We start from the raw sequence: 14,141 nt of genomic DNA on the forward strand, positions 1-14,141 counted from the left end.
AATGCATCTTTCTTTATACGTTGCTGTTGTGTTGGGTTTGAAATTCTTCCTCAGGACACCAGCCCACCAATTTGACCCACAGAACACCTGTTACGGCACTGTCAAAATACGCCTTGTGACCTTGCCTTGCCCAGTACTCTTCCCAGGAGAGAGGGTGGGTGGAGCAGCACCTGGGGAAAAACAACAGAAACTGGAAAAAATGTCTTGAGGAGGGTTAAGTCAAAAGAAACCATAAAGGTGTCATTACAGAGCCTAACCAGAGATTTAAAACAATGTCTCAGATAAGGCAGCCTAGGTGAGGCAGATACCCAGCTTCAGGGCTGCTGAGAAAGCAACGGAAGGCGGGGAGGGTCTGCCCAGCCTTCAAGGCAGGGCAAGGTGGATCCAGGAGGTTGTCCCAGCCAAAAGAAGCCTACTGGAGAAAGGGAAAGATTATCTGGAAGCTGTACTCACAGAGGCAGTGAAACTAATGGGCAAGTATCCGAGGCTGCTTCTCCTCATACAACACCACGGTCACGCAAACGCAATCCAAGCCATCTGCAGATGAGAGGTTAACTTGACCAGAAACAGGCATGCACAGCTGCTATTTTCCAACAACTGATCCAATCGCTATGTAACATTTTGTTTCAGAAAGGTGTGTTTGCAGTCACTTTAATCCACTTCTGTCACATCACTCCAGAAGTGTCCAGTGGTTGTCAGATGCACTGACCTGCTTAGGGGTGGAGCCCAGGAGCAGTTACACCAGCATGGTCTCCGCAAGAGGAATATGTTGCAGAATTGCATCCCAGGAGAGGCAAAAGCCTGTTCAGCCATGAGGTTGGCATGAAGGAAGATTTGGAAGCAGCAGCAGACAGGCCTCTCTCACGAAATCAGAACCCAGGAGTCTGTGAGTCTTCACTTCTTCCTAAAGAAGCCACATTGAGGCACTCCATTGTTTTCTATCTCTGCCCTTCCCCAATATTTTTCCCTCTCACACCAAGCTCCCAGGTTGCGCAAGCAGCTTCCTTTTGCTCATTAATTCACATCAAAAGCGCGTTTTCCCAATAGATGTGTCAATTCCCTGCAGTGCTAAACCTTCACAAGTACTGGGATCATGAAAAATCACAGTGATCAGAATGACTGGTTTCACTGGATTATCTTTGCAGCTCAGAGAGGCAGGCTTTGAACACTTGGTAACGCTCCGTCCCTCCCAGGTATCAGATACACACCGCATGTCTGCAGGACAGCCTGCGTGCCTGGGCCTAGTCCTCACTGAGGTACCACATCAAAACCAAGGTTTCAGGCTTATTTTTAATAGTTAAAACATTTGGAATTCCTCCTTCTGTGGCTTAGGATTCATGGTGCAAAGAAAACCGTCTACAAATGGCATACGCAAGTTACAGCTGAGAAACATTTCTCTTGGGACAAAGGCATCAACGCAGAAATGACGGTGCTGGGAATCACTGCGCAGATCCTATTAGTGCTTGGGAGAGCTCGGCCCTAAGTTACTGTCAACAAGGAACCACACTTACTTATTTGATTTGAATTCTATGATTCTATGATTTGTAAAGTCTCTACAAACCAATAGCAGCTGCTTCCAAAGTAACAAGGATATGAGTTTCCTTTCTTGGCCCTGTCTTTCCCACATCCCAGCCACAAGCAGACTGTACTTGCAAAGGGAATGGGAGGCTGCCTGTCAGAAAGTCACAAAAAGGAAATCTGTTGCTGGAACCTGTTGCAAGAATGCCTTTGGGGAGGAGAAATCCTGGTCCTGAAAAACACCTGACAATCCATCACCTACTGCTTCTTCTAGGGCTGATTTTTCCTCTCTTCTGTATGCACCTTCACTGCCTCCTTCCTTTTTGTCCTCCCGTTTTCTTTTCAGACGAGGGACTTATTCCTCCCATTTCACCCACTCCACCTCCAGCTCCGCTCCCGGCCTGCCTTGGGCCACCTGCTCAGCCACTCCTGCCGGAACGGTACGCCAGCCCGCGAGCACGCTGGCACCTCAGCTCACAGCTCACTCTGCCACTGCCTGACTCACCGCAGGCAGGAGGGTCACTGCTGTGGCCAACACGTGGATTGCCAATCCCCTGTTCCTCTTGAATGCTGCCAGCTATCAAGCCAATCCAAGCAGGAGTGATGCTATGGAATCGGTTGTGCAGCTACACCCACTCCTTTCTCTCCATCTTCCTCCTCTTGTTTGCCTTCTTCCCTGCTCTGGCACAGGGAGCAGCTCCTGTCTGCCAGCAAGGTACATCACAGCACCGGCCCGTGGGAGCAGGGGGAACTACAGCAACGGGTAATGCAAAACCAACATAAAACATCAGCCGGGGAATTTGCTTTGTCCTGATTGTCCTTTGACTGATTTGTTCCTTGCACACACACGGCAATATCTGGCTGTTAAGTGTTCGTTTGCGTGCGTGTGCGAGTGTAGAAGAAGAGGGATGAGACAGAAGGCCTGGCTATGGCTCTTCCTCTGTAATGTAATTTGTCCAAGCAGGGAAAAACAGTCATACTAAGGCATAAGCAAATACATTAAACAGTGAGGTCAGGGCAGCAAATGGTCTGTTACGATTGCTCTGCTAGGCAAAAACAAAAGCCAGGCTTGGACTATTTGCTATTCACAGCAAATTAGTGTCCAGCGACTTTTTTTTGGGAGGCTGAAGGAGAAAGGTTTTTCTTGATACTTAACTCGTTAAAGTATTGCCAACTCTGCAGAAATAATTGACTCCTGATAGACATGGTACTGCTGTTAGGCTGATGAGCTTAACGACCTGCCAGACACAGAGGGTAAAGCCCTGAATAAATCACAACAAATGAAAATACTGTTAGCAGTTTCATAATTTAATGAAAAAGTACTTGTAAAAAGGGGACATCTGAAAAAGACCGAGTCCTTCTTGGAAAATTGAATATATATATATATATTTATATATATAAAACAAAATGCAAAAACACAAAAAAAAATTGACAAATAAGGTTAAGAGGTAATACTTCAAACAGTTAGCCACCGAACACACAATAAAAACTAGCAAATGCACTTTGGGGACAATACTTGAGAACTACATAACCAAGGGCTCCTTCATATATCTATTAAAATCATGTAAAAATTAGCAAAACCATTGCCCAGACTGGAAGCAACTGAATTAATAACCCCAGAAGAGCAGAAACGCTGAGTTTTGCTGAAGCACCATTTCCCCCCACTTCTGTCATACGCTTCTGGCCACAAAAAGACACAAACACTTCGGTGACCTCCCAGGTAAGTGTTCCCAATACAAGTGTCAAAGTTTCATGACCAGCAAGAGAGGATTACTAATAAATATCGAAGGAGAACTAAGAGAATCAGAACTGGAATACAAATGAACAGACATTTGTTTACTTATTCTGAATGACCCATGGCTTAGAACACAAAGCATTTCCTGTTAAAATAAAATATGTGGAAACCTAAAATGCTACTGCATATTTACACCAAAAGAAATAATTTTGAAGATACAGCTCTAGAAAGATCAATTACACAAATATACATAAAAATCAAGAAGTGAAAAGAAAAAAATTGAAGATGCATGAAGCAAACAGAGCAGAATTGCCAAGTATACTTTTTTTAAAATTCACTACTGAAAAGTCCTCCAGCCCCTGACCTGCTAGTCCTATTGCAACGAGGGAGATTTCGGAGTTTAAAACAAATGTTGTTGCCGTTTCCCAAGCTAAAAGCAATAAATTAAGATTATGAAGAAAAACAGGCTGTCCTTTGGATTCTGCATAGTCATCTTCACACCGGGTGGGAAACACCTTTTGTTTCTAGACAAAATGAACCCTCAGCAGAAAGGAGCCATACGATGTGCCCCGTACAACCTATGGCCCGTTCCAGTCAGCGATGCGGGGACAGAGGATGTTGTGTATTTATCAAGTGTACAGCATCTCAGAGAAAAACAGTGCAGTTACTTTGCTGATCAACACAACACCATCTGGAAAACAGGAACCTAGTTTGCATTCAAACAAAAATCCCCTGTCGTTGAAACCAACAGAAAAGGATTCCCCTCTCTTCTCGCTTCCTCAGTACTGGCTGAAATTTAATAACTACTTAACGAGTGTTAATTTTAAAGGACATACAGAAAAGCGTTAGTTTGGGAAACAGCAACTAATCCAGAGGTTGAAAAGCAGCTTAATAAAATAACAGATTTTCAGTAATTAAAAAAAAACCCAACGTACTCCAAATGATGATTGGCTAAAATTTTGCAGACCTAGATGCCAGAAGTAAGGCTTCCACACCTGTATTCAGGCAACCAGGGTTGAAAATTTGCGCCTGCTTAAAAAGTTGAGAAATTACTTCTAATTCAGCTTATTTTAAAAATACCAGGTACAAACACCTCTGGACATGAAATCTCGGTTTCAAGAGGAACCTGGCATCACCGGTGATTGCCTAAATTTAAGTGTCAAATAGCATTTTTCTTTGAAGTAGTACATCTACTTTTGTAAACACTATCCACAAAATTAGCCATCTGTACTTGTTAGCTGGGTAAAATATTTACAAGTGCATCCCACAACAAGCAACTATGTACAGATTAAAAAAACTGAAGTACTAGAAGTTGTCTATTTACAAAATAAGCAAATTATTGTGAAGAGAAACACAACCTTCAGCAAGAGCAGGGAACGGGGGCATGTCTAGAGGTCAGCGAGTTTGGCAGCGCCAGCGACGCCTGCTTCCACCCTCCGCAAAGAGCCTGCAAACGCCACTGCAGTTCAAAGCCTCCTGCAGAGGAGGATCGTCACTTAGTAGTCACTTTGGGCCTGATCCAGCAGAGCACGTGGCACGCGCTCGGAGATCTGAGCGCAAACGTTCCCAGGGAGGGGGGGAAACCAGCAGGACTTTTCACACGCGTAATTCCTAGCGCACGTGCAAGTGCGTTGCTGGATCAAAGGCATGCTGCAGGAGCTGTGAGAGTGCAGCTTCAGCGTCTCCGTTTGCAGCCTCTTGCACCACGTTAGAGCAACGCAAGGACTTCGTTAATACCTGACCACCATCGCAAGATTGACGCAACATGAACGCATTGCCTCGCACGTAAACTGGCGAGGGGGAAGCAGCTTCCTAAATTTATGCAAACCACTATTAACCACTTTGTGCTCTCCCAGATGTCACTCTCTAATAAAACACATCAATTTCCACACGACTTTGCAATAACTCGGTTCACCTTGTGAAGACTGCAAGCCAATTCACAGTTGGACAAAACTACTCTGATTTCTCCCCCCTCCCTCCATCCACTACTGCAACTCTTCCTAACGTAGGTCCTGGACTATTTTCTGCAACCTTTTGATGCTGAGCTTTGCACTGGTACACTAGAATACGTAAAGACTGAGTTACCCCGTGGGGGCTTCTAATCACCTTTGTACTGAACTGTGAGAAATCATATTCTTTTTGTTTCTATTGTGACAATCTCTTCCAAAGTCCTTACTGGGGCTTTCTCTCTCTGAGCTACTTCGTCTTAACCTCACTTGCTCTTTGTTTTCATCACTTTCTGCTTCAGAGTCACTCAGCTCTAAGTCAGGACAGTACCCGTCATTGTCCTGGTACGGAGCACCTTCAAGTGTCTGCTTGCTCCACAAGCGATCTTTTGTTGCAAGTCTTCTCGTTGGCTTTTCACAGCACCGGAGATCTTCTGTGGTCCTCACCAGACTGTTGGTAGCCTCTTTAAAGGACCGGCTAAAATGTTCTATGGTGGATTTTCTGAAACCACTCTGGCTGGCCAAGTGAGCTGTGAGCACGGACTCTTGTTCGTAGGGCGTCTGGCTAGAGCTGTCTCTCTGGCTCACGTCACCAGCCCTGCCCATCAGACCGTTGGACTTGGCTGCCAGCCTTGAGTTCTCCTGCTGCACCCGCCCGTTCCCAATGGAAGACTGTCCATGCAAAGCAGCCTGGAGCGCTAAGGGCTTCCCGGACGGCTGGCCCCGATGAAACTCCGGCATCTGCATGGGGCCAGAATCCTTCGCCTCGCTCCGAGGCTTGCCAATCCCTGCCAGCAACCCGTTACTTCTGCTGTCATGCTGATACCTGGAGTAAGATTTTGCTTTAATTTCAAACGATTCCTTTGACATCGGCATGCTCCGTTTGCTGTAAACAGTGCTGTTGTTGTCAGGAGAGAGCGGTCTGTTGCCAGGCTTCAGCGAGTTATTTTTGCAATCTCCTAGTGCTGATTTGGGCATTTTTAACTTCAGGGTGATCCTGGGAGGTGGGTAGAACAGTGTGTTCTCTAGTGCACTTGTCAGGGTATGGCCTACAGGAGAAATGGACGAGGAAGCAGAAGAAAAAAAGGCTTTTTAAAAAGAGGATAATCGTTTTGTTATCCGCCACAAATTTTATAGTCTGTTAGAAGGTCATTCAACAGTAAGAAGCATTTGCAAACAATCAGCATGAAATTATTTTAGGACATTAAAGAGAAGTTGGGATAAAGAAAACTGTTCCAAACTATCCACCGTTTCAGAATTTAGGTAAGCATTTTAGCATTTCCATTAAAAACAACGTGCCCTTTTTACAGGGCTTTAAGCCAGTGAATTGAACCAGTTTTGAGATATGACTGAAGTAGTTCCAACAAAGCTATAAAAAAAGGTTCATATTCAGTTTTGGATGGAGAAAAAACAATGCTTCAAACTGAGTTTCAATTTGGACTTAGTTCAACTCTCTGTTTTGTATTATAAAATTCTCTACGCTTTAGAAGTCTTTTCACCCTAATATATTAGTCTTTATGATATTATACGCATACAGCAACATTGCAAAGTAGCTATTAAGCTATTCTAATAAGCATTAAAAAAGCACTTCTGTTTGTAAAGATATAAAATAAATTTAGTAGACATTTCTAATAAAATGCATTTACACAAAACCAGTGTGCTTTAGAGTACTGCTGCTTCCACAGAGTACTAGTCTGATCTAAAAAAGTTTTAAAAAAAAACCACCTTGTCAGTACTTATGACACCTATCCATGTTTCAAGGGTAGAGGAAAAAAAGCACAAAGACTTCACTCTAAATTTGTCATGAAAAACACGTATCTTGAAAGAACAGAGAGATCTTAATTTCACATTGAAGAATTAGCTGTCTTCCCTATTAAAAAAAAAAAGTAATTGCACTGTAATATATACTCTTCCTCTTTCCAAACATTGTGTTCCTTATGCCAAGGCAGTCGCTATAAAAACGAAGGGCAGAGTGAGTTTTGGTACATCAGCATTCCTAAGCAGTTACTATTCACTATGAAAAAAACAGAGTACTTAAACTCTTTCTGAAGGAAGGAGAGTAACTGCAGATGGCAGGCTAGGAAATGCCTCTTTGCGCTGTTCATCGAGCACGCAAGGCCACGTGAGAACAGCAGCGATTCCCATCAGTCACTCTCCTCTTTTGCCTGAAGGAACCAACTACTGACAGCAAGCAAAAAACCTTCTCAGCTGGAGAGTCAAGGAGCAGCACAGAGCTTGCTGTGGTCAAACAGTACCATAAACCAGCAGCCAAGGAAGCGAAAATCTAGGGATCACCACCAGCTCGTTTCTGCTGTCTGGATGCCATAGTGATTGCTATGGAACAGGCATACAGCAGAAATAGCCATAAAGTGAAGAAATAGCCAAGTAAATATTTTAAGAAATTAAAGCGTTTTGTGTATGCTACTACTTTCGTTGACTGCGTATTTGAACGCAGTTTTTAAAGGCAGATTTACAACGTTAAAAACATGAAGCCGGAACGTAAAGAGAACACATTTTTTAGTGTAAATACAGATAGAATTCATAAATGTTTTACATTTATATGATTACCTGCAGCAATTTCCTGATTAATGAGCTGGACTTGCAAGTTGAAGACCTGTTCATGTACTTTACTGTGAGACAACTTCAGTTTCTCTCTCCTGCTTACCATGTAGCAGAGATTTCTTACCTACAGAGGAATAATACGAGACTTAATAGGCAGTAATAAAATAAATCCTGACATAGTTTAAAAAGTGCATCAACAACAGAATTAAAATGACATTATATGCAAAATCCCTTGGCAAAGTTGTTGTGAATATTACTGAAGATCCGTAACTATGAATTAAAAAAATACCCTGGAATTTTTTGATTGCCAATTTAATGAATGCCTTGAACATGTTCTGCAAGACAGCAGAATATATTTTCATTTCTAACAACAGTGAGTGAACACAAAATTCCAGTCAAAAGAAAAGCAAGTAATTTCTAAGACTCGCTTGCCTGTAAACCTGCTTCTACTATGTACGATGCCGAGATTGTTACTGCAGGAAATACTGAATTCTCCCAGAATTTCCCTGCAAAGTGTTTCACAGAATTATTTTTAACAGTTAAACTATGTTTGTTTCCTTTAAAATTATTACAACACTATAAAGTGGAGCCGGCAATGTGCACTTGCAGCCCAGAAAGCCAACCGTATCCCGGGCTGCATCAAAAGCAGCGTGGTCAGCAGGTCGAGGGAGGTGATTCTGCCCCTCTACTCTGCTCTCGTGAGACCCTGTCTGGAATACTGTGTTCACCTCTGGAGTCTCCAACACAAGAGGGACATGGAGCTGCTGGAGTGAGTCCAGAGGAGGGCCACAAAGATGATCCATGGGCTGGAACACCTCTGCTATGAAGACAGACTGAGAGAGTTAGGGCTGTTCAGCCTGGAGAAGAGAAGGCTCTGGGGTGATCTTCTTACAGCCTTTCATTATATGAAAGGGGATTACAAGAAAGACAGAGAGAGAGCAGGGCCTGTAGTGACAGGACAAGAGGCAATGGTTTTCAACAGAAAAAGTGTAGGTTTAGACTGGGCACAAGGAAGACATTGTCTACAATGAGGGTGGTGAAACACTGACAGGTTGCCCAGAGAAGTTGTGGATGCCCCAGCCCTGGAAGTGTTCAAGGCCACGTTGGATGGGCTTTGAGCAACCTGATCTAGTGGAAGGTGTCCCTGCCTGTGGCAGGGGGGTTGGACTAGATTATCTTTAAAGCCTCTTCCAACCCAAACCATTCTGTGATTCTATGATTCAGTTCCACATAATTCTATTTGCACTATTTGTTTGAGTTCATAGCAGTATTTCCACCTAATGTAATGAGAACAGGAAGAGGCACTGAAAGTTCTTGATAAACACTTAAAACAGCTTTCAGAACACAGAAACAGAATAGGGGCTGGTTGAAATATATTTGCCAAACATACTTCCCCCAGCACTCAACTCCATCTGTTTAGAACTGGAATCTCTCTGCCAAGAAAGGAAATTCCAAGATTCCCAAATTTATTTTCATGCCAAGACATACCTGAGCAGAAAAATCTCATGGTACAGGAAGTTCAGAAACCTTGATACAAGCATTTCAAACCATGAAGTATAGAGTCATGGAATCATCCAGCCATAGGTTGGAAAAGACCCTTAAGATCATTGAGTCCAACCACAAACTTAATACTGCCGCATCTGCCACTAAACCATGTCCCTAAGCACCACATCTACACATCTTTTAAATACCCCCAGGGATGGTGACTCCACCACTTCCCCTGACAGCCTGTTCCAATGCTTGACAACCCTTTCAGTGAAGAAATTTTTTCTAATATCGAATCTAAACCTCCCCTGGCACAACCTGAGGCCATTTCCTCTTCTTCCATCACTTGTTACTTGGGAGAAGAGACTGACACCCACCTCACTACAACCTCTTTTCAGGTAGTTGTAGAGAGCGACCAGGTCGCCCTTCAGCCTCCTTTTCTCCAGGCTGAACAACCCCAGTTCCCTCAGCTGCTCCTCATGAGACTTGGGCTCTAGACCCTTCACCAGCTTCACTGCTTTGGACATGCTCCAGCACCTCAATGTCTCTCTTGTAGTGAGGGGCCCAAAACTGAACACAGTATTCGAGGTGTGGCCTCACCAGTGCCGCGTACAGAGGGACAATCACTTCCCCAGTCCTGCTGGCCACACTATTTCTGATACAAGCCAGGATGCTGTTGGCCTTCTTGGCCACCTGGGCACACTGGTGGCTCATACTCAGCTGGCTGCCGACCAACACCTTTAAGCCCTTTTCCACCAGACAGCTTTCCAGCTACTCTTCCCCAAGCCTGTAGCATTGCGTGGGGTTAAGTACTTCCACTCAAAGTAAGTACAATGATTTTAACAAAGTTTGACGCAAATCAACCACTCGTCAAGCAAAAAGAAAAAGCTTGAAATGGTTTCTTGAAAGAAAAAAAAAAAAAACAAAATCCCAACCCTCCATTCAAGCCATGTTATGGATTTTTTTTTTTTTTTTTTTTTAAATAAGGACCCATATCCAAAGAGCTCCTGGAAAGGGAGATCTGAGCTTGATTATGACTAGATTCAAGACAACAGTTAGACTGACAAGTGCAAATCTTAGCTCCATGTCCTGGTTTTGACTGGAACAGATTAAAGTTTTTCCTTTTTGCAGGCTAGAAGAGCTCTGTGTTTTGGATTTAGTCTGGGATTTGTTATGAGAAGAATGTTGATAGCGCACTGATGTCTATAGCTGGTACGGAGACCTCCAGGACCTTTCAGCTTCCCATGTTTTGCCAGTGTGCAGGAGCACAACAGGCTGAAGCAGGAGCAGTATGGCCCACAATTCCCCTTATGATTTGAACTTAAGACTTAGGATTAAGGGACAAATTGGCCAACGGAATATTCCATATCATGCAACATCATGCCCAGTATATAGATGAGGGCTGACTAGGAAGTTGGGGTCTCATTCTCTTCTGTGGGATTTTGAGTTTTCTCTCTCTCATTTTGGGCCTCTCACTCATCAGGGATTGCAGTTTTGGAACTTAGATCTGTTATGGAATCACTTGCTGGGACAGGACAGGCATTGGTCACCGAGTGGTGAGCAGTTATACTGTGCATCACTTGTTTGTATCATCGATATTGTATATCATCAATATATATATTCATCCATTATTATTATTTTATCACTATTACTTTTAATTTTATATTATTATTATTAAATTGTTCTTATCCAAACCCATGAGTCTCCTTCCCTTTTCCCCTTTAATTCTCTTTCCCATTCCCCAGGGGGTGAAGGAGGGTGAGCGAGCAGCTGCGTGGAGTTTAGTTGCTGGCCGGGTGAAACCATGACACTCCAACGCTCATCTCCCTGTATCTTCATGCCCTTCTCTCCCCAGTATTGTTTTGCCTTTTCTTACACCACTATTTTCTCTCTTCTGCTTTTCCTCCTTCTCCTCTCCAATGTCTCCGTATCACATTCAGCACATCTACTCTATTTTGTTCTCTTTTTTTTACATTCACTACCTATCACTAAGCACTTGAAAACTGCAGGTGATCACTAACCAACAGGCCAACCAAATAGGCAGCCTCTGAGCGGTAACAAGCCTGGCTTCCTCCCTCATCAGGTGCCAGGAAAAGGCACTCTGTGTGCCTTCCTAATAAATTCCTGCTCTGAATTATGAGGACCTGAAGGACTGAAGGAGTCCCATCTTTTCAAACTACCAGCTAGGCAGCAGTCTGATAAGAGCCCAGCTAGCTACTGATAATTTCCTCTTCTTCCTTCTCAGTAAAGCCACAAGCAGTGGTAGACTCAGTGGGTTATTTTCACATTGCTAATCAACCGTAGCACTTAAGGCAGCTATGTCCAGTGAAAGCATCTAGGTAAGGAGAAGAACAACCGATTCAGCCTGCCCGCAACCTGGGACTAGCTGACACAAGCACACTGGCGAGGAAGACGCTAGTAAGACTCCTGAATCAGACGTCACGAGAAGTGGTATGAGTGCAGGCCAATATTCTTCTTCTGTGCATGTGGAGCCAAAAAGTCACCATGGAAGTTAACCATCTAGGACTTCATCTACTTGCCTTCAAACGATGAGGGTGAGAAGTTCTGCTTTAATATATTTTTAGGATTCTCCAAAAGCTTAATGCACACTCACTGAAGAATACTTACTGCTTTACCTATGCAAATTGATTTTCCAAACCCAGAATTGGCTAGTATTTACCATTCTATTGTAACCATTACAAAACACCTTTTTAAGTACAAACCAAGAGTCCCTCCAGCCCAAGACAGAAGGTAGAAGATAAGAATTTGTTAAGCTTGCCCCATTCCTTCGCTGTTTGCACTTCCTTTCACTTAATGAAAGCAACATATTTAGTTATTGAATCTGTATCACTAGCAACTACTACAGCTGGGTCAAATAAATTTACTCAATTTTAAAAAAAAAAAATTACTCAGTTGAAGTTGAAATCAAAGAGTTAATTAGCAAATGTGTCCATTGTGCATAGAAACATGCATCTTAAAATACATAAAGGAATACCCTCTAAGCAGGTCAGGAAGCACTCCTTTCACATTGGAAGGGACAGCTCCTGAAAGTCTCTGCAGCAGGCAATGTAGCATATCAAAAGACTGGAGTTGAAGGTCTTAGCTATTTTAAAAATCACCTGTGTTTCCCCCATTCCCACTTTCGTCTACTAACAAAGACCTTGCTCACCTGGCAAAGAGTTTTTCAGAACCTTACCAGTTAAACTCTTACCCTCTCTAGGTCCTGCCTCAAATGCATAAACATCCTCATGCGAGTATGAATGCTATCTTCTTTTGGCTGCACCAAGCCATTTTCTTCATCCTCCTTGGGAGGAAACAATGGTTTGTTAAAGTTACTTTTTCGCTTTAATTTCCAGTAATTGTAGATGAAGTCTACAGCAAGTTTAGGAAGGCCTAGTTCTGCTGCAACATCCTCCACTTTAACTAGAGAGTAAAACTCTTCTTCCAGCTCCCGGAGTTTCTGGGCTCGCAAACTGGTTTTCTCGCTCTCTGTTTGCTTCTGGTCTGACACGCTCTTGGGGTGCCCATCAACATCAGGCAGCGAATTCTGTTTGTTCTTGCTGTGCTTTAGACAATATGACTTGAACTTGACCTCATCCCCATCATCCAGGATAGTCTTCATCTCTAAGCTATGCTCAAAGGCACAGGTGACATGAAAGGCAGTGATGCAGCTTTTCACAGAGCACTACAGACAAAATAAAACAAAAAAATGTGCATCACTAACCAGTAGCAACAAGCCAGAAAAAAAGGACAGAATTATCTTAATTACATGAAAGTCCATCTCTACAAAAACTTATTTCCCAAGCCCTCTTGAAAATATCTTTTGATCTCCTTGAAGTTGGTATCACCTGATTTAGTATTTTCTCGTTTGTTGAACACTGTTCAATAGAAGGACCTTTCTATCCATCTCTGACCCACACAGTAGCAGTCCTTACACATTCTCAGCCTTATTCAAAACGAGGCAACTCAGACTAAATCCTAAATCTCTGTGCTAGTGAACTAATATGATAGCAAACAGCTATGAAGAAGCAGGCATCTATCTAATGGTCATCTGCATTGTAAAGCATCTCTGAACACAGGAAGAACAAAAGGCAACACTGGAGTTGCCCTTCTCACATAGACTCAAGGGTCACCAGAGGACAAGTACATACCTGAATGCAAGCACCAGTTTTCAGTTTGCATAAACTACACACTAGAGCCCATCGACTTGGTGGAATGTGAGACACCTTTGTGATTGGCTCCATCCTTTCCGGGCAAGCAATACTAACCTGTAAACAAAAAAACAGCATGGAAAGCAGTTATCAAGGCAATAAAAACAAGCTCTCCATCAATACCAGAAGAAGAAACATGACCACACATTTATCTCACTGTGAGATCTCCATGTGCTCATACTTCTGAGCAAGGGATCCTAAAAGATCCCACAGGAAAACAATATTGTGGAACACTACTAGTTTAACCTGGTGACTAGAAGTCACAATTCTTGAAAACATCTGAGTCATCTACAGCATGCCTTGTTATGAACCAGTTGAGAGACTGCAGTAAGTGATGCTTAAGTTTATTTCCTATCCATTCTGGTTGTTTTCTTTTTTCCTGCTATGCTGCTTTAACAGGTCTAACTTAAAAAGTACCAAAACACAAGCTACTCAGAACAAAACAGGAACACATACTCATACTTACCAGAAAAGTTCCTTCTTTAAGATCCACAGATATGCCACAACAGCTACTTCTGCCCCCTCACAATTTGGGGCAGAACCAGATCTATCTGTCAGCAGCCAGGGAAAGCCTCACTTCCCAGTTCTGCCTCTCCACTGAGTGCTCCAATGCAAGAGGTGATTTTAATACACTTTCCTAACTACAGATTGTATCAAGTATAATTTGAGAAATAATACAACAAA

At 43.1% G+C, this 14,141-nt stretch overlaps 1 protein-coding gene across 1 annotated transcript in view; it reads right to left on the bottom strand.

Moving 5' to 3' along the window:
• Positions 1–4,437: 4,437 nt before the first annotated feature.
• JADE3 (jade family PHD finger 3) overlaps positions 4,438–14,141 on the bottom strand; it is a 36,396-nt gene continuing 26,692 nt past the window's right edge. The window contains exons 7-10 of the mRNA XM_009978486.2: positions 13,398–13,514; positions 12,458–12,931; positions 7,768–7,885; positions 4,438–6,248 (exon numbers count right to left, since the gene is read on the bottom strand). Coding sequence (XP_009976788.2) covers positions 5,356–6,248; positions 7,768–7,885; positions 12,458–12,931; positions 13,398–13,514 — 1,602 coding nt within the window. The 3' untranslated portion in view covers positions 4,438–5,355. The remainder of the gene's footprint in view (positions 6,249–7,767; positions 7,886–12,457; positions 12,932–13,397; positions 13,515–14,141) is intronic.

This window comes from Tauraco erythrolophus, chromosome 1, assembly GCF_009769465.1.
Source record: "Tauraco erythrolophus isolate bTauEry1 chromosome 1, bTauEry1.pri, whole genome shotgun sequence".
NCBI classification, from domain to species: Eukaryota; Metazoa; Chordata; class Aves; order Musophagiformes; family Musophagidae; genus Tauraco; species Tauraco erythrolophus.